The sequence below is a fragment of the Cherax quadricarinatus genome, chromosome 2 (assembly GCF_038502225.1).
Source record: "Cherax quadricarinatus isolate ZL_2023a chromosome 2, ASM3850222v1, whole genome shotgun sequence".
Classification (NCBI taxonomy): domain Eukaryota; kingdom Metazoa; phylum Arthropoda; class Malacostraca; order Decapoda; family Parastacidae; genus Cherax; species Cherax quadricarinatus.
This window is the reverse complement of record NC_091293.1, coordinates 5,752,637-5,774,358: the sequence shown is the minus strand read 5'-3', so window position 1 is coordinate 5,774,358 and position 21,722 is coordinate 5,752,637. Positions and strand designations below refer to the sequence as shown.

At 44.4% G+C, this 21,722-nt stretch overlaps 1 protein-coding gene across 5 annotated transcripts in view; it reads left to right on the top strand.

Annotated features, from left to right (window-relative positions):
- LOC128705732 (uro-adherence factor A) overlaps positions 1–11,885 on the top strand; it is a 199,631-nt gene extending 187,746 nt beyond the window's left edge. For 3 of the 5 annotated variants that reach the window (XM_070087150.1, XM_070087147.1, XM_070087136.1), the window contains exons 4-6: positions 145–318; positions 7,824–10,263; positions 11,448–11,876. In XM_070087150.1, the coding sequence (XP_069943251.1) occupies positions 145–318; positions 7,824–10,263; positions 11,448–11,674 (2,841 nt within the window). In that variant the 3' untranslated portion in view covers positions 11,675–11,876. Of the gene's footprint in view, positions 1–144; positions 319–7,823; positions 10,264–11,447 lie in introns of all 5 variants that reach the window. The other 2 variants (XM_070087120.1, XM_070087126.1) reach the window with 2 other exon arrangements.
- Positions 11,886–21,722: the final 9,837 nt, after the last annotated feature.

The following is a 21,722-nucleotide window of genomic DNA, read 5'->3' as shown; positions in this document are numbered from 1 at the left end:
TGTGAGCAAAGTCAACAGTCTGGCACTCTTGGTTTCCCTGTTAAGGTTTCTTCACCCTCATACTAGCACTCTTACGATTTCAGTGGCATGATGTTACCCACTCTGAGTGGGTTACCTTTACTACAGCTCTTCCCCACCCATCAGGGTGACGGCGGCAGCGTGGGCGGGTGGGCGGTGGGCGGTGCCGACGTCTACGTAGCTCGTGGCAGCGACTCCACCAGAGATGATGGAAGACACATTCTGGTTGTGTCGCGGCCCCCGGCCTATAAACTCACCTTCTCCTTCAACACCACCTACGAGCAGGCCAGACTCATCCAGGTAGGCCTCTCATCCAGTTGTTTCTCATCCAGGTGATCCTCTCGTCCAGTTGTCGCTCATCCAGGTGAGCCTCTCATCCAGTTGTTTCTCATCCAGGTGATCCTCTCATCCAGGTGAGCCTCTCATCCAGTTGTCTCTCATCCAGGTGAGCCTGTCATCCAGGTGAACCTGTCATCCAGGTGAACCTGTCATCCAGGTGAACCTGTCATCCAGGTGAACCTGTCATCCAGGTGAACCTGTCATCCAGGAAGCTTTCCTGTTTTCCAAACCTTTTACATCAATTGAAATGTAACACGTCCATTTTACCAGCACACCTGACCCCAAATTTACCAGCACACCTGACCACACATTCGCCAGCACACCTGACCACACATTTACCAGCACACCTGACCACACATTTACCAGCACACCTGACCACACATTTACCAGCACACCTGACCCCAAATTTACCAGCACACCTGACCACACATTTACCAGCACACTTGACCACACATTTACCAGCACACCTGACCACACATTTACCAGCACACCTGACCACACATTTACCAGCACACCTGACCACACATTTACCAGCACTCCTGACCACACATTTACCAGCACACCTGACCACACATTTACCAGCACACCTGACCACACATTTACCAGCACACCTGACCACACATTTACCAGCACACCTGACCACACATTTACCAGCACACCTGACCACACATTTACCAGCACTCCTGACCACACATTTGCCAGCACACCTGACCACACATTTACCAACACACCTGACCACACATTTACCAGCACACCTGACCCCAAATTTACCAGCACACCTGACCACACATTTACCAGCACACCTGACTACACATTTACCAGCACACCTGACCACACATTTACCAGCACACCTGACCACACATTTACCAGCACACCTGACCACACATTTACCAGCACACATGACTACACATTTACCAGCACACCTGACCACACATTTACCAGCACACCTGACCACACATTTACCAGCACTCCTGACCACACATTTACCAGCACACCTGACCACACATTTACCAGCACACCTGACCACACATTTACCAGCACACCTGACCCCAAATTTACCAGCACACCTGACTACACATTTACCAGCACACCTGACTACACATTTACCAGCACACCTGACCACACATTTACCAGCACACCTGACCACACATTTACCAGCACACCTGACCACACATTTACCAGCACACATGACTACACATTTACCAGCACACCTGACTACACATTAACCAGCACACCTGACCACACATTTACCAGCACACCTGACCACACATTTACCAGCACACCTGACCCCAAATTTACCAGCACACCTGACCACACATTTACCAGCACACCTGACCACACATTTACCAGCACACCTGACCACACATTTACCAGCACACCTGACCACACATTTACCAGCACACCTGACCCCAAATTTACCAGCACACCTGACCACACATTTACCAGCACACCTGACCACACATTTACCAGCACACCTGACCACACATTTACCAGCACACCTGACCACACATTTACCAGCACACCTGACCACACATTTACCAGCACACTTGACCACACATTTACCAGCACACTTGGCCACACATTTACCAGCACACCTGACCACACATTTACCAGCACACCTGACCACACATTTACCAGCACACCTGACCACACATTTACCAGCACACCTGACCACACATTTACCAGCACACCTGACCCCAAATTTACCAGCACACCTGACCACACATTTACCAGCACACCTGACCACACATTTACCAGCACTCCTGACCACACATTTACCAGCACACCTGACCACACATTTACCAGCACTCCTGACCACACATTTGCCAGCACACCTGACCACACATTTACCAACACACCTGACCACACATTTACCAGCACACCTGACCCCAAATTTACCAGCACACCTGACCACACATTTACCAGCACACCTGACTACACATTTACCAGCACACCTGACCACACATTTACCAGCACACCTGACCACACATTTACCAGCACACCTGACCACACATTTACCAGCACACCTGACCACACATTTACCAGCACACATGACTACACATTTACCAGCACACCTGACCACACATTTACCAGCACACCTGACCACACATTTACCAGCACTCCTGACCACACATTTACCAGCACACCTGACCACACATTTACCAGCACACCTGACCACACATTTACCAGCACACCTGACCCCAAATTTACCAGCACACCTGACTACACATTTACCAGCACACCTGACTACACATTTACCAGCACACCTGACCACACATTTACCAGCACACCTGACCACACATTTACCAGCACACCTGACCACACATTTACCAGCACACATGACTACACATTTACCAGCACACCTGACTACACATTTACCAGCACACCTGACCACACATTTACCAGCACACCTGACCACACATTTACCAGCACACCTGACCCCAAATTTACCAGCACACCTGACCACACATTTACCAGCACACCTGACCACACATTTACCAGCACACCTGACCACACATTTACCAGCACACCTGACCACACATTTACCAGCACACCTGACCCCAAATTTACCAGCACACCTGACCACACATTTACCAGCACACCTGACCACACATTTACCAGCACACCTGACCACACATTTACCAGCACACCTGACCACACATTTACCAGCACACCTGACCACACATTTACCAGCACACTTGACCACACATTTACCAGCACACTTGGCCACACATTTACCAGCACACCTGACCACACATTTACCAGCACACCTGACCACACATTTACCAGCACACCTGACCACACATTTACCAGCACACCTGACCACACATTTACCAGCACACCTGACCCCAAATTTACCAGCACACCTGACCACACATTTACCAGCACACCTGACCACACATTTACCAGCACACCTGACCCCAAATTTACCAGCACACCTGACTACACATTTACCAGCACACCTGACTACACATTTACCAGCACACCTGACCACACATTTACCAGCACACCTGACCACACATTTACCAGCACACCTGACCCCAAATTTACCAGCACACCTGACTACACATTTACCAGCACACCTGACTACACATTTACCAGCACACCTGACCACACATTTACCAGCACACCTGACCACACATTTACCAGCACACCTGACCCCAAATTTACCAGCACACCTGACTACACATTTACCAGCACACCTGACTACACATTTACCAGCACACCTGACCACACATTTACCAGCACACCTGACCACACATTTACCAGCACACCTGACCACACATTTACCAGCACACCTGACCACACATTTACCAGCACACCTGACCACACATTTACCAGCACACCTGACCACACATTTACCAGCACACCTGACCACACATTTACCAGCACACCCGACCACACATTTACCAGCACACCTGACCACACATTTACCAGCACACCTGACCACACATTTACCAGCACACCTGACCACACATTTACCAGCACACCTGACCACACATTTACCAGCACACCTGACCACACATTTACCAGCACATCTGACCACACATTTACCAGCACACCTGACCACACATTTACCAGCACACCTGACCACACATTTACCAGCACACCTGACCACACATTTACCAGCACACCTGACCCCAAATTTACCAGCACACCTGACCACACATTTACCAGCACACCTGACCACACATTTACCAGCACACCTGACCCCAAATTTACCAGCACACCTGACTACACATTTACCAGCACACCTGACTACACATTTACCAGCACACCTGACCACACATTTACCAGCACACCTGACCACACATTTACCAGCACACCTGACCCCAAATTTACCAGCACACCTGACTACACATTTACCAGCACACCTGACTACACATTTACCAGCACACCTGACTACACATTTACCAGCACACCTGACCACACATTTACCAGCACACCTGACCACACATTTACCAGCACACCTGACCCCAAATTTACCAGCACACCTGACTACACATTTACCAGCACACCTGACTACACATTTACCAGCACACCTGACCACACATTTACCAGCACACCTGACCACACATTTACCAGCACACCTGACAACACATTTACCAGCACACCTGACTACACATTTACCAGCACACCTGACCACACATTTACCAGCACACCTGACCACACATTTACCAGCACACCTGACCCAAATTTACCAGCACACCTGACTACACATTTACCAGCACACCTGACTACACATTTACCAGCACACCTGACCACACATTTACCAGCACACCTGACCACACATTTACCAGCACACCTGACAACACATTTACCAGCACACCTGACTACACATTTACCAGCACACCTGACCACACATTTACCAGCACACATGACTACACATTTACCAGCACACCTGACCACACATTTACCGGCACACATGACTACACATTTACCAGCACACCTGACCACACATTTACCAGCACACATGACTACACATTTACCAGCACACCTGACCACACATTTACCAGCACACCTGACCACACATTTACCAGCACACCTGACAACACATTTACCAGCACACCCGACCACACATTTACCAGCACACCTGACCACACATTTACCAGCACACCTGACCACACATTTACCAGCACACCTGACCACACATTTACCAGCACACCTGACCACACATTTAATCTTGAAACTCTACCCTGAAGACTCAAAGATTCATATTTATCATTATTTCCCCTGCCTCCTGACTCGACAACTTGTACATATAGTCCCTCATGAAAGGTCAGGTGATACATAAGTCTTCTCTCTCTGGTGTTATTCTGTTATAAATCCTGGACTTGAAGACTTACATCTCATTTTTCGTCTGATTTTTTTCGTATCCCTCACCTTCTGTGGAAGAAAGTGTCCACCTGTGTCTTCCCTGACACCTTTGAGCCCCTGACCTTCATGAAGATTCTGTTAGGTCGTCTTCAGGACAAAAGCGCATGTTTTCCTTCCCACTGCTTGAGCATTAATGAGCGGCCGACTGCGTCTTTTGGTTTTATTCTGTGCACACGAGAAACAAATTTTTTTCTCCTTTCTCGTGTTGTTTGTTGTATGTCTGTCTGTCTCTATCTCTCTCTCTCTCTCTCCCTCTCTCTCCCTCTCTCTCCCTCTCTCTCTCTCTCTCTACTTGAGCCACGATACAGATGTCTGACACAGGTGTTCAGGAGCAAGAGCCACGCCTGCACATACACCTGGCACACCTGCTCCTTCACCACACCCAGGGTTCATCAGCAGCTGTTCGCTATGGCTGCCATGTGTCTAGTTTTATTACCTTTTACACTGTGGATGTGTTGTCTCTTTACGATAAACTATAATAGTAACCTTAAAGCCGTGAACAAAAATGTATTTAATTAAATATTCCCCCGAAGAATCTTTAAATGTGACTTAAGATGAGTTACCCCTCAAAAAAATATCTAGATTAATTATGACAAGCTTCATATATTTCCAGTTAATGCTAACTTGATCAAAGAAAGTTAGATGCTTTTATTAATTAAATTCTTTCAAGATATTTATTGTTAACACCAAGTGTTTGTTCCAAGGGTATTCAAAATTTCCAGATGGGAGTAAACATATGTAGTCTGTCCTTCCCCCCCCCCTCTCTCTCTCTCTCTCTCTCTCTCTCTCTCTCTCTCTCTCTCTCTCTCTCTCTCTCTCTCTCCCACTCCCACTCCCACTCCTCTTCTCCCTCTCTCCCACTCCTCCTCTCCCTCCCTCTCTCTGTCTTTTCCTCTTTCTTCCTCTTCATTTCTCTACCTCTCCCTATTTCTTCCTCCCTGCCTTTCCGACTCTCTATTCCTGCTCTCTCTCCTTCTTTCCCCCTCTCCCTCTCTTTCCCCCTCTCCCTCTCTTTCCCCCTCTCCCTCTCTTTCCCCCTCTCCCTCTCTTTCCCCCTCTCTGTGAAATGTCGAGACTATCCTGTGGTTCTTTAATTCTCCAGTCTTAAGGCCAGCGTTCTTTCACTGTGCTGGAGCTGCTTAGATTCTACACCTAAGGCGAGCAACGACAGGCACTAAAGTAGCAGCAGTAACCTGTGCAGTAGAGTCAGAGAGCTCTGGGCTCTATGTCTGAAGATTAACGGACCAAGAGTTTTAGTCTCGGTATTCCATCCAATATATATAAATATATTTTTCAATATGGAAGACATCATAATAAAACTCGTGATTGCAAATATGAGCAAGAATCCCACGGTGAAAATAGGAAACAAAACCTGAAGATGTCTGAGTAACCACATGAAAGCGATCAAATTTTATTTCATATTTCCTCTGTGGTATTTTTTTCCTATTCAATATTATGTATAAGTCAGAGATTCTAAAAAAATAATCTGTAGATGTTTGTTTCTCTAATCTGAGGGAGACTTATCTCTGCCATATTTATTAAACAGTACTTGATAATTTGATCTAATTAGTACAGATCATTTTGCTGAATTCGCAAAAAAATATGTATAGATATGTTCTATAATTTTGCTAAGATTTTTTTAAAATTTAAATTTACGATTAAAATAAATAAAACTGAGGTTATCGTTCTATATATTATGCAGACTATATTTATATTTATATAAAAGTTAATAGGGGTCAGGTTCTGTTGTAATTCTGACTACCAATACAATAAAATTATTTGCTGTACACCTTTCTTTTTCATGTCGATGTTGGATCATTTCGAGGATTTATATCATGTATAGTGACTCATGAAGGATTTCTAAACACATGAATGATTTCTAAACACGTGAATGATTCCTAAACACATGAATGATTCCTAAACACGTGAATGATTCCTAAACACATGAATGATTTCTAAACACATGAATGATTTCTAAACACGTGAATGATTTCTAAACACATGAATGATTCCTAAACACGTGAATGATTCCTAAACACATGAATGATTTCTAAACACATGAATGATTTCTAAACACGTGAATGATTTCTAAACACATGAATGATTCCTAAACACGTGAATGATTCCTAAACACATGAATGATTTCTAAACACATGAATGATTCCTAAATACATGAATGATTCCTAAACACGTGAATGATTCCTAAACACATGAATGATTTCTAAACACATGAATGATTCCTAAATACATGAATGATTCCTAAACACATGAATGATTCCTAAATACATGAATGATTCCTAAACACATGAATGATTCCTAAACACATGAATGATTTCTAAACACGTGAATGATTTCTAAACACATGAATGATTCCTAAACACGTGAATGATTCCTAAACACATGAATGATTTCTAAACACATGAATGATTCCTAAACACGTGAATGATTTCTAAACACATGAATGATTTCTAAACACATGAATGATTCCTAAACACATGAATGATTCCTAAACACATGAATGATTTCTAAACACATGAATGATTTCTAAACACATGAAACTGTTATCATTTTTTTTCTTTCATTCACAGGCTCTCTCCTCGTCAGGGGCGACCGTCACCGGTCTCGACGCAATTATGCTCCTTAAGGACCTGAGGAAGCAACAGGAGGAGGAACGAAAGGATGAAGAGAGAAAAAAACAAATTAAGGAGCAGACAGGAGCTCTGGAGGAGAGACGAGAGCCCAATAGCACCAGCACGTCACTTGAAAGAGTCGCTGAATACGCGGGGCAAGACGATAGGAAAGCAGAGGAGGACGAGGAGGAAGAGGACGAGGACGAGGAGGATCTTACAATAAAACGTGAGAAGAACATTGATGACGAAGACGAAGAAGATGAGGAAGAGCCAGGGAAAAATATTAATACCATATATGACATAAGTACCGGCGTGGTGAATAATCCCCTCTACTCCTCAAACGTTAACTTGTCGAGCAGTGATGGCGAGAGCGATGCTCCAGCCACCAAAGAAACATTCTTGTTTACCTACAGCCGTAGCAGTAGTAACTCAGAGGTTCCTGTGGCATTACTTACTGAGGTCTCCGTAACCAACCAGAGGTCTAATGAGAACGTTAACCCCCTACCCAAACCGCCACGAGCCGTCTTTGATGAACCAAGATCATCAGCAGATTCGCAGAGTCCTTCTCTGGAAGATGGTAGTCCAGTTACGGTTGATGGTAGTCCTAGAGAGGTTACTGATAATCCCAGTGAAGCTGGTGATAATGATAATCCCACTGAGGTCGGTAGTAATCCCTCTGTGCTTGACAGTATCCTCGCTGAGGTTAGTAGCTCATTTGAGCTTGATAGTAACTCCGTTGCAGTGTGTGGTATTCTTGCTGGTGTTGACAGCAGTCCCACCGAGGTTAGCAGTGGTCCCATTGTTGTTGATGGTAGTTCTGCTGAGGTCGATAATAGTTCCACTGAAACTGATGAAAAACAGAAAGAGCAATTATCCTTTATCAGTGGCAAATACGAGGATGTTATATTCAAACTGGAAGAGAAGGAATGTGTCAGTTCCAGCGAGTCTCTTCTAAGCAGTGATTCCTTTAAGGAGGTGATCACTGGAGAAAATGAAATGGTATCTGAGGCCATAAACTTACTGCACTCCAACACTGAGAGCTCGAAAGAAGGTGAGGGTTTAAGCCAAGTGGAAAGTAAACCTGAAAAGCATGATTTTCAGGATGAATTTGATGAAAAAATCAATATTACAATTGAAAACGGGAAAAACTCTGACGTATTATCAGAAAATGGTCTTGTCTCCGGTGATACATTTAAAACAGAACCCACAGAAGAGTCTTTAAACGAGAGCTGTGCACACCAGCCTGTGAAGATGAAGCTGGAAAGATATTTTTACATTGACTGTGAGGCTCCTCCTCCAGACACCGACTCTCTCGACTTGTACCAGAGAAACAGTTGCGACTCACACCTCGACTCCCCCTCTAGTAGTTCTTCATACCCTTCCAGTTCTGGAGAGTGTGGGAGCAACAAGGAAGAGAGTGCGTCGGAGCAAAATAAATCACAGGTTAAATACGAAGATATCATAAACCAAGAGTCCAAAGAAAGCGAAATTCACATCAAGAACGTAATACATGACGTACACAGTGACACTGAAAAGATAGAGCAGATATATAATGAATTAAATAATAATACACAAGGAGAGTTGCAAACCGAGAGTTATAAAGAACACGAAATACCAGTTTCACCGGTGAATGAGATTCTGGAAAATATCGAAGAACTTGGAGATGAAAATTCTTTGCAAGTCAGCCCTGACAATGTCATGAAAGAAAACGGACATATTGAAGGGGAAGACTTAGTTGATTTTCCCATAGGCTCTCATGGTGAGCAGCAGCCTCTGAGGAGGGTCAACTCAATTATTAAAAAGAAAGGGTCATCTTCCTCTAGCACCGGGTCAGTGAAAAGGGTACAGTTCAACCTGGATATAAAGAGCGAAACACCTCCTCCCTCTGTTGCCTCTGAGCCTTCAGTGAGCACTGCAGCGACGGCAGAAAAGAGCGATGACACACGTTCTGCATCTGCAAGGAAGCCTGAGTCATGCAGTGATACTAGGACTTTGGGCTCATCGAAGTCTCCGACGAGTCCCAAAGCGAGAAAAGAAACATCAGGGACCACTACAGGCTCAAAGAAAATGGATAAGAAAACGTCATCAGCATCCTTGGGATTTCCCTCAAAGAAAAAGGGATCTTCAGACACGACATCTTCATCTCCTCCTTCGAAGAAGACTCCAGATTCTTCCCTCACATCGTCAGCAAAGAAGAAGACGTTTGAGCCATCTAGTACGTCCTCGCCATCCAAGAAGAAGGGAATCTTTTCTTCCATCTTCTCAGGTTCTTCGAAGAGGGCAGACTCCCTGGTGACCAGGGAAGACGCAGAGACCAAGAAAAAATCTTCAGAAACATCAAGTGTGTCTCTCAAGCGATACCAAACAGTAGATCTAAATGCACCGATAATTATCAGTGGTGAGTGACCCAAATCTGCCTCTCTCTCTCTCTCTCTCTCTCTCTCTCTCTCTCTCTCTCTCTCTCTCTCTCTCTCTCTCTCTCTCTCTCTCTCTCTCTCTCTCTCTCTCTCTCACACACACACACACACACACACACACACACACACACACACACACACACACACACACACACACACAGGGTTTGACAAGATTAGGTTAAGAATCCCTAGCTTTATTGACAAGCTATTTAAAGGTTAAGGCTTCCTAACTTTATTGACAAGCTAAGAGCTTTCTCTCTCTCTCTCTCTCTCTCTCTCTCTCTCTCTCTCTCTCTCGCTCGCTCGCTCTCTTTTCTAAGCTCCCTCAAATAATTCTATATAAAAACTTCATGATACACACATTATGAAGTGTTTTTTCACCATTTTCTTTTTTCTTCTCACTACATGAAAAAAGGGGGTGTGCTTGACGCTACTGAAGGACTCTTAATCCAAGGCATTGGAGCTACCCGTCCTCCCCTTCCTAAGATCAAACCTGACTGCCTCCCATTCCGTTGGCACTCCCCTGGGACTGAACATGAATGCCTCCCACTTCCCCAGGTGCTGTCTGGCCCCTGCGGGTTTAACGCTCAGTGAATATGATACCTTCCCGTGCCACTGTATGTTTTAATAATAATAAACCCATGTCCACTCACCCATGTCCGCTCACCCATGCCCACTCATGCCCACTCACCCATGTCCGCTCACCCATGTCCGCTCACCCATGGCCACCATGCCCACTCACCATGTCCTCTCACCCATGGCCACTCATGCCCGCTCACCCATGTCTGCTCACCCATGTCCGCTCACCCATGGCCACCCATGCCCACTCACCCATGTCTGCTCACCCATGGCCACTCATGCCCACTCACCCATGTCTGCTCATCCATGCCCACTCACCCATGTCCGCTCACCCATGGCCACTCACCCATGCCCACTCACCCATGCCCACTCACTCATGCCCACTCACCCATGTCTGTTCACCCATGGCCACTCATGCCCACTCACCCATGTCTGCTCATCCATGCCCACTCACCCATGCCTACTCACTCATGCCCACTCACTCATGTCCGCTCACTCATGGCCACTCACCCATGCCCACTCATGCCCACTCACCCATGCCCGCTCACTCATGCCCACTCACCTATGCCCACTCACTTATGTCCAGGCCAGGCTGAGGTCGGCGTGAGCATGAATAGGTTAAACAGTCGTCGTGTGGAGGTACGAGACGGTCACGTCTTGTCGTTCCTGCCTCGAGCAACGACTCCCACCTCGAGGATCAGCTTGGTGGGCCTCTCTGTCGCGCCCGTCCTCGGAGCCGCCCACGCCCACGCCCTCACCCTCACCCGCGCCGCCCGCTGCATGATGGTGATCAAGGTGAGGTGGGCTGGCTAAGTTACCATGCCATGGAAGTGTTGTGATTTATGGTGATTGATGGTGACTTGTTTGTTGTGATTGATGGTGACTTGTTTGTGGTGATTAATGGTGACTTGTAGTTTGTGGTGACTGATGGTGAGTTATGGTTGTTTATGGTGAGTTATGGTTGTTTATTGTGAGTTATGGTTGTTCGTGAATATTTATGGTGACTGAAGGAGACTATTTTTTTGTGTGAAATGGTGTGATTTAGGGTTGAAAGGGGTGACTTATTATTTATGTATTAAATGATAACCTTAAGACGCGCGCGCGCACACACACACACACACACACATACAGACACCGGACCAAGCAGGGATAACAGGGAAGGCACTATAATGGATCAGGGAATACTTGTCAGGAAGACAGCAGCTAGTCATGGTACGTGGCGAGGTGTCAGAGTGGGCACCTGTGACCAGCGGGGTCCCACAGGGGTCAGTCCTAGGACCAGTGCTGTTTCTGGTATTTGTGAATGACATGACGGAAGGAATAGACTCTGAGGTGTCCCTGTTTGCAGATGACGTGAAGTTGATGAGAAGAATTCACTCGATCGAAGACCAGGCAGAAATACAAAGGGATCTGGACAGGCTGCAAACCTGGATCCAGCAATTGGCTCCTGGAGTTCAATCCCACCAAGTGCAAAGTCATGAAGATTGGGGAAGGGCAAAGAAGACCGCAGACGGAGTACAGTCTAGGGGGCCAGAGACTACAAACCTCACTCAAGGAAAAAGATCTTGGGGTGAGTATAACACCAGGCACATCTCCTGAAGCGCACATCAATCAAATAACTGCTGCAGCATATGGGCGCCTAGCAAACCTCAGAACAGCATTCCGACATCTTAAGGAATCGTTCAGGACCCTGTACACCGTGTGCGTTAGGCCCATATTGGAGTATGCCGCACCAGTTTGGAACCCACACCTAGCCAAGCACGTAAAGAAACTAGATAAAGTGCAAAGGTTTGCAACAAGACTAGTCCCAGAGCTAAGAAGTATGTCCTACGAGGAGAGGTTAAGGGAAATCAACCTGACGACACTGGAGGACAGGAGAGATAGGGGGGACATGATAACGACATACAAAATATGAAGCCACTGTGTGGCGAAACGTTTCCTGAATAAAGATTCCCATATGTTGCATAAGTGTCTCAATCCTCAACTTGTCGGTTTTTCAAACCATTCATCACACATGTGCAACATTTTTATTGTAGACGTTTCGCCATCCAGTGGCTTTATCAATACAAATTCTAGGACATAATTAGAAGACAGTAGAACTATATACAAAAGATGAGGTAATCAGTCCCTCAGCCTTGGAGTTGGTGTAAAGAATATCGTGGTTGCAGAGATTCTGGATCACATGCAAGGAGACTAGTGCTTATATAGGCGTCAGTGGATAGGGACGTGTAGCAGACGAGGGCATAGTTACTGGTAGGCGGGATTTCCAAGTGGAAGTAGGTCATGCCCAAAGGGATGGGTTAGTTGTAGTGGCCGTGAAGAAGGTCATGTAGATGTTCTCCATCTTGTCGGTATTGTATACCTTGCGCAATATAACGACATATGAAATACTGAGAGGAATCGACATGGTGGACAGAGACAGGATGTTCCAGAGATGGGACAAAGAAACAAGGGGTCACAATAGGAAGTTAGACTCGGATGAGTCACAAGAATGTTAAGAATTACTTCTTCAGTCAGAGAGTTGTCACAAAGTGGAATAGTCTGGAAAGTGATGTAGTGGAGGCAGGATCCATACATAGCTTTAAGATGAGGTATGGAAATGTTGTGTTAATGTTAGATTTTAACTTTAGACAAATTGATTGGAACAATTTGGCAGGAAATCTTGAGTCTAGTGACTTTCTTGATACGGTTCAGGATTGCTTTTTAAAACAGGTTGTGACAGAACCATCTAGAGGAAACAGTCTATTTGACTTGGTTCTTGCCAACAAAGAGTCACTAATTAATAATCTTGAGGTTAATGATGAGCTTGGAGAAAGTGATCACAAATCACTTAGTTTCAATACATCATGGAGTTACCGAATAACTGCAATCAAATCTCTGTCCCAGACTTTCGCTTGGCTGATTTCATGGGACTGAAAAATTACCTGGGTAAGCTAAATTGGAATGTCCTGACTATGGGTCAGGTAGGTGATCTTGGTTGCCAATATGACGTTTTTCAGAGCATAGTTCTAGCTGCCCAGACAACTTTTGTTCCGAGTAGGGAAATTAGATCTAACAAAAATAATCCAAATGAATGAACAATAGATTAAAACATCTCATTGGTCAAAAGAGAGGCATATATAGGCGTATCAAAAGAGGGGAGGGGCAGTTAAGAAATCAGTATATTCAATTAAAGAGAGAAATAAAAAAAGGAATAAGAAAAGCAAAAAGGGATTATGAGGCTAAGATCTCAAGGGATTCGAAGACTATCCCAAAAGGGTTCTTTCTGGTATACAGGAGTAAGATTAGGGACAAGATAGGCCCACTTAAGAGTAGCTCAAGTCAGATCACTGACAGTGATAAGGAAATGTGTGAGACTTTCAATTCTTACTTCCTAGCAGTTTTTACTCAGGAAGATAATAGCGAAATTCCAGAAATAATAGATTATGTAGAACAGGACGATAATAAACTGTGCACTGTTGCAGTAACTAGTGACATGGTCTTCAGACAAATAGAGAAACTAAAACTTAACAAATCCCCAGGCCCTGATGAATTGCAAGGTTGTTAAAGAAATGTAAAGAGGAACTTAGCATACCTTTGGCTAATCTTTTCAATATATCACTACAAACTGGAATAGTACCTGACAAGTGGAAAATGGCAAATGTAATGCCTATTTACAAGGCAGGTGACAGGTCCATAGCTTCAAACTATGGACCAATAAGCCTTAACTCCATAGAGGGAAAATTTATGGAATCAATAATTGCCGAAGCAATTCGTAGCCATCTCGAAAGGCATAAATTGATGAATGATTCTCGGTACGGTTTTACAAAGAGGCGTTCCTGTCTTAGGAATTTACTTTCTTCACTAAGGTATTTGATGAGGTAGATCATGGTATTGAATATATTGTATATGTGGACTTCAGTAAGGCTTTCGATAGAGTTCCACATCAGAGGCTACTGAGGAAACTTAAGGCACACAGAATAGGAGGAGAAATTTTTTCCTGGGTTGAGGCATGGTTGACGAATAGGCAACAGAGAGTTTGCATAAATGGGAAGAAATCGGAATGGAGGCACATCACAAGCGGTGTTCCACAGGGGTCAGTGTTGGGCCCCTTGTTGTTCACAATCTACATGAACGACATAGATGAGGGAATAAACAGCGACATAAGCAAATTTGCTTATGACACCAAAATAGGCCGTCCAATTCATTCTAATGAGGACATTAGAGCACTCTTGGATGACTTGAATAGACTGATGCAGTGGTCGGAGAAGTGCCAGATGAAGTTTAATATAGACAAATGCAAAGTTCTAAATGTTGGACTGGAAAATAACCATAAATAATGTAAACTAAATAATGTAGATCTTAATATTACGGATTGCTTAGTAGCAGCGCTGTATAGTCCTTGTGGCTTAGCGCTTCTTTTTGATTATAATAATAATAATAATCATTGCTTAGTTAATCTTAAGTTAATTTTAAGCCAGCCCGTAATGCTATGCATAGTATAAGTGGCTTTGGCATACTGCTCTTATCTGTATTTTTTTTGTACCTCTGTATGTGTGCACAAATTGGAAATAAATAAATAAATAAATAAATTGCGAAAAGGATTTAGGAGTTCTGGTTAGTAGTAATCTAAAACCAAGACAACAGTGCATAAGTGTTCACAATAAAGCTAACAGAATCCTTGGCTTCATAGCAAGAAGTATAAATAATAGAAGCCCTCAGGTTGTTCTTCAGCTCTATATATCTTTGGTTAGGCCTCATTTAGATTATGCTGCGCAGTTTTGGTCTTCATATTACAGAATGGATATAAATGCACTGGAAAACGTACAAAGGAGGATGACAAAGTTGATCCCATGTATCAGAAATCTTCCCTATGACGATAGACTGAGGGCCCTGAACCTGCACTCTCTAGAAAGACGTAGAATTAGGGGGGATGTGACTGAGGTATATAAATGGAAAACAGGAATCAATAAAGGGAATGTAAATAGCGTGCTAAAAATATCTAACATAGACAGGACTCGCAGCAATGGCTTTAAATTGGAAAAAATCAGATTCAGGAAGGATATAGGGAAGCAGTGGTTTGGTAATAGAGTTGTGGATGAGTACCGTCATAGACACTAAGACATTGTGTAGTTTTAAAAATAGTTTGGATAAATACATGAGTAGGCGTGGGCGAATGTGAGTTGGACCTGACTAGCTTGTGCTACTAGGTCGGATGCACTGCTCCTCCCTTAAGTGACGTGTCTGACCTCACTAGGTCAAGGCATTGGCTTAAGCCGGTACGATAATTGGAGCTGCCTCGCATACGCTAGTAGGCCGGTTGCAGTGTTCCTTCTGTCTTATGTTCTTATAAAGCTCATGAAGCAGGAGGAGTGACCTAATAGCGGCATGTGAAGAGGCGGGGCCAGGAGCTGTGAATCGACCCCTGCAATCACAACTAGGTGAGTACAGTTTCAGAATTAAAATATGATAGATCCCATGATTCTAACCAACAGTGTAACAGTCATGAGTTATGGCAAGACAAAGACAACCAACTCCTGACCTCAGGCTGCAACAGCTAGGTAAATACAGATATGCTAGTACACACCATCACAGAGCTAAGGGACATGAACGGAGTATTCTGATGCTGAAAGAGCGAATGATTAGGGAAACCATGACAGTGGTGACGTGTACTTAGCTCTGTGAAGACCTGTTTGTGCGCTCTCTACGGATTGAAGTAAGATGCCCTCCATCGAGCAACTTTACCAACAGCTTAAGGAAGAATTGAGGATGGCGAAGATGGAGATTCGGCGACTGACCGAGGAAAATAAGATTCGTAGTAGTCCTCCTGTTTTGAGTCCTCAGGTCAAGAAGGGAAACTGGTCATTGGCTAGACAGCATGGAGCGAAGTTGACGATCAAGAAGACGAATGGAAAGGTAGAAACGATGAAGAAGAAAGAGACTGCCGTGGAAACTGTTGTGGGAACATCTGATACATTCTCAGTGTTACCCGACGAATGTGAGTCGACTACTGGGAACGTCACGACGAATGACGCCAAGGAAGGTAAGAATATTGTTGTTGTTGGGGATAGCCAAGTTAGGTATATGGATAGGGCGTTCTGCTTGAAGGACAGGAGTAGGAGACAGAGGGTTTGCTTTCTTGGGGCTGGGATGGAAGATATTGTTAGCCGTCTGGATGACATCATGAGAGGTAATGGGAGCAATCCTATTACCTGTCTCAGTGCTGGTGGCAACGATGTTGGCAGATGTAGGAGTGAAGACCTGATTAGCAGGTATAGGTCAGCAATAGAAATAATTAGGAGGAAGGGTGGGAACCCTGTCATATGTGGTATTTTGCCAAGGAGAGGAGTTGGAAATGAATGGTTGTCTAGGGCAATTGGTGTCAATTGCTGGCTGGACAAATACTGTAAGGAAAATGCAGTAACATTCATTGACAACTGGGACCTCTTCTATGGCAGAAATGACATGTATGCCAGGGATGGGGTTCACTTATCTAGATCTGGGGTGGAGGCACTGACAACTGCAGTGGAGGGAGCTGTTAGGACTTTAAACTAGGAATAGTTAGTGGTATGGGTTTTGGCAGGAAAACAGTGAAGTCCCAGTGTAGTAATATTATGAGTTCTAGGGGAACTAGTAATAAGCAGAACGAGGTAGATATTGAAAAGCCAGTGACACTAGGTGATAAAGACAGTAATAGGTTTAGTGGAAAAATAGAAATGAGCAGGAAGGGTAAAGAGAAAGGAGAGTCTTTCAATGTTTATTATGCTAATTGCCGTAGTGCTAGGAATAAGATGGACGAGTTGAGATTAGTTGCTAGTGCAGGTAACATTGATGTATTTGCCGTAACTGAGACGTGGTTTAATTAAAAAAGTCGGGACATGCCTGCGGAATGTCACATTCAGGGTTTTAAATTGTTTCAAGTAGATGGAAGTATCGGGAATGGGGGTGGGGTGGCATTGTATGTCCGAGATCGCTTGAACTGTTGCATAAAAACGGGTATTAAGTCTGAAGTAACACATACAGAGTCTGTTGGGATAGAATTTTCAGAGGGGCATGAAAAATTGATTTTAGGTGTGATATACCGTCCCCCAAACTTAGATAGGGACCAAGGGAGACTACTATGGGAGGAAATTGTTAAGGCCACAAGGCACGATAATGTAGTAATTCTAGGAGACTTTAACTTTAGTCATATTGATTGGAATTTCTTGACTGGGAATTTAGAATCATACGGCTTCTTAGAAATAGTTCAGGATTGTTTTTTGAAGCAGTTTGTAACTGAACCTACAAGGGGAAATAACCTGCTTGACTTAGTTCTGGCAAACAATGAATCCCTTGTTAATAATTTAGAAATTTCAGAGGAACTGGGTGCTAGCGAACACAAATCAATTACATTTAGCATTGAATGGAAGTATGATTGTAGGGATAACTCAGTAACAGTCCCAGATTTTCGCTTAGCAGATTATGATGGGCTTAGAGAACACTTATCATCTGTTGACTGGGGTAATGAAGAGAGCTATCAATATGACAGTTTTCTGAACACTGTACATGCTGTTCAAAGAACGTTTATCCGGTATAAAGAAATTAGATCTAATAGAAATGACCCAAAATGGATTAATAATAGGCTGAAATATCTACTAGGGCATAAGGGAATTTATAGGCGTATCAAAAGAGGTGAGTGTCATCTTATGAATCAGTATATTGACATTAAGAGGGACGTTAAAAAGGGGATAAGAAAAGCTAAAAGGGACTATGAAATTAAAGTTGCTAGGGATTCTAAAACTAACCCAAAAGTTTTTTTCCAGGTGTATAGAACAAAAGTTAGAGATAAGATAGATCCCCTTAAAAATAACTATAGACATCTTACTGACAAGGAGAATGAAATATGCTCGATTTTAAATAATTATTTTCTCTCGGTTTTTGCACAGGAAGACACTAACAATATCCCAGTAATTAATTTTTATAGTGGGCCTGAAGAAGATTAATTATGTAACATCACAGTCACTAGTGAAATGGTTATTAAGCAAATAGACCGACTGAAGCAAAATAAGTCTCCGGGTCATGAAGAGCTTTTTTCAAGGGTTCTTAAGGAATGCAAAATGGAACTTTGTGAACCATTAACTAATATTTTTAATTTCTCTCTTCAAACAGGTGTAGTGTCTGATATGTGGAAGATGGCTAATGTAATTCCTATTTTTAAAACGGAATAAATCATTACCGTCAAATTACCACCCAATAAGTCTGACCTCAATTGTAGGCAAATTACTAGAGTCAATTATAGCTGAGATTATAAGAAGCCATCTCAATAAGCATAGCTTGATTAATGATACTCAGCATGGATTCACATGAGGTCGGTCTTGTCTAACTGATTTATTAACTTTCTTTAGTAAAGCTTTTGAGGCTGTTGACCACGATAAAGAATTTGATATTATTTACTTAGATTTTAGTAAGGCTTTTGATAGAGTTCTGCACCAAAGACTGTTAAAGAAAGTGGCAGCTCATGGCATTGGAGGAAAAGTGCTCTCATGGATCGAGTCATGGCTCACAGACAGGAAGCAGAGAGTGTCTATAAATGGGGTTAAATCCGTGTGGGGATCTGTAACAAGTGGCGTTCCACAGGGATCAGTCTTGGGCCCATTGTTGTTCATAATGTATATCAATGACCTTGATGAGGGAATTACTAGTGATATGAGCAAATTCGCTGATGATGCAAAGATAGGTAGGATAATTGATTCAAACGTAGATGTTAGGGAACTTCAGGAGGATTTAAACAAACTCTATTCTTGGTCAGAAAAGTGGCAGATGCAGTTCAGTGTAGATAAATGCAAGGTTCTAAAGCTCGGGAGTGTCCATAACCCTAGCACTTATAAGTTAAATGATGTAGAACTTAGCCATACAGATTGCGAAAAGGACTTGGGGGTTATAGTGAGCAGCAACCTTAAACCAAGACAGCAATGCCTAAGCGTACGTAATAAGGCAAATAGATTACTAGGATTTACCTCTTCAAGGGGGGCTCCTTGGCGTGGTAAAGAGGCTCTTGGTCTGAGGAATTAGACCTGTCAGTCTCCTTCCTCAGACCGAACCTAATTACGCCCCAATCCCCCCTTCCCTATCCCATCCTCCCCTTTTCCCTTTCCTCCTCCCCCTCCCCACCCCTCCCTTTTGCCCTTCCTGTTTTTGGCCTTTGGGATTTTTCTCACAGGCGTGCTAGTTCCTAGGTAGGGGAAAGGGTACCAGGGTCCATCCCATTCCGTTGAGGTTCTTGGCAGTGGCGTAGTTTGCCGTGGAATCTGGATCGCCTGGGGATGTCCTGACCCCTCTCCAGTATCCTGGAGAGTGGCTTCGGGTGTCTTTTGGGCGACGGGTATATCTCTGGAAGCCACCTTTCGGATTCCGGGGGTGGTGGCTGAAGGAGGTATGCTTTGTGGTGGATATCCGGCCGCCCTCTCTTTTGTCTACCGAGGTAGCTCGGCAGATGTGAGGTTGCTATCCCGGATTGCTAGTTTACTGGCATGAAGGGTAGGGTATGGCACGGGTTCCATGCTGCATCTACACTACTTGCGGTGCTGAGGTCCTCTTGGGCACGGAGGGAGATTTCTGGCCCTTTCATTCCTCCTAGGAACTATCCTTCCCCGGTCCCCCCTTTTTTTATTCTTTTTTTTATTTTTATTTTCTTTTTCTTTTTTTTCTTAAAAACAAAAAGAAAGAAGTAACCTAACCATGGCAGCCCTAGTCCATGAACCTGATTCCCCCAGGCCCCTTCTTGATACTGCACCCCGTTCTGACCCCGCCTCATCTTTGGACCACTCTTCGGACACTCTTCATGCCTCTGTACCTCCTGCCAGTGCTGTTTCCTCACAGGCTTCAGGTACTGAGGTCTCGACTGACTCCTTTGATTTATCTGACCTCTGCTCTCCTTTGACTATACTTCCGGCCTCTCCCTCTACAATGCGGCAATTTTCGAATCACCGGCCTGTTCCGCGTCGGGCCAGTTCTGGTCCCACGCCTAAATGCCAATGACAGTTACCTGCTGATGATACTTCTCCACCTTCTCGTTCTTCTCAGAAAAGATCAACACGTCCTGCACTCCCTTTCCACGCTCAGTTTCAGACTGCACAATGGACTAAATTCTTCACTTTACGACCGACTTCCTCTACCGCCTATCTTTCTGACCACAGTATTGGCAAGGCGCTCCTACGCCATGTTGGTAAAGATATTTCTTTTCATGCTCTTAAGAGCGGTACATGCATCATCACTGTACAGAATGCTACCCAAGCTCATGATCTTTCTCTTCTTTCCCATATAGATACTGTTCCTGTCACTATTGAAAAACATCATTCCCTCAATTCTTGTAGTGGTACCATCATTCTGCCCCATACCATAGTTCAACAAAATTTCCAAGATCTCCCAATCCTCAAGGTAGACACTTATGTTCTTCCTGCCCGCGGGTGGAGACGATACCCTAGCAATGTGGCTCGTTTAACTTTTGACAGCCGTGAACTCCCATCCTCAGTTTATGTGGCAGGACATCGGTTACAAGTTCGAAAGGTGATCCCTACACTGCAGCAGTGTAGAAATTGCTGGCGATTTGGCCATCCAGCTAAATATTGCAGATCCATAGCCGAATGCCCAGTCTGTGGTGCTGATGACCATTCTAATACGTCTTGCAATCGACCTCCCTCTTGCCTTAATTGTCATGAGGCTCACCCTTCGTTCTCTCACCGTTGCCAAGTCTACTTAAATGAGTGGGAAATCCGTTACCTCAAAGAGGCAGAAGGTCTCCCTTATGCCATGGCAGTTTCTCATCTCCACCTCCGAGGGAGACTACCTCGTGTTTCTTATTCCCATGTTTCAAAACGTCCCCCCACTTCTGGGGTCCCATCTT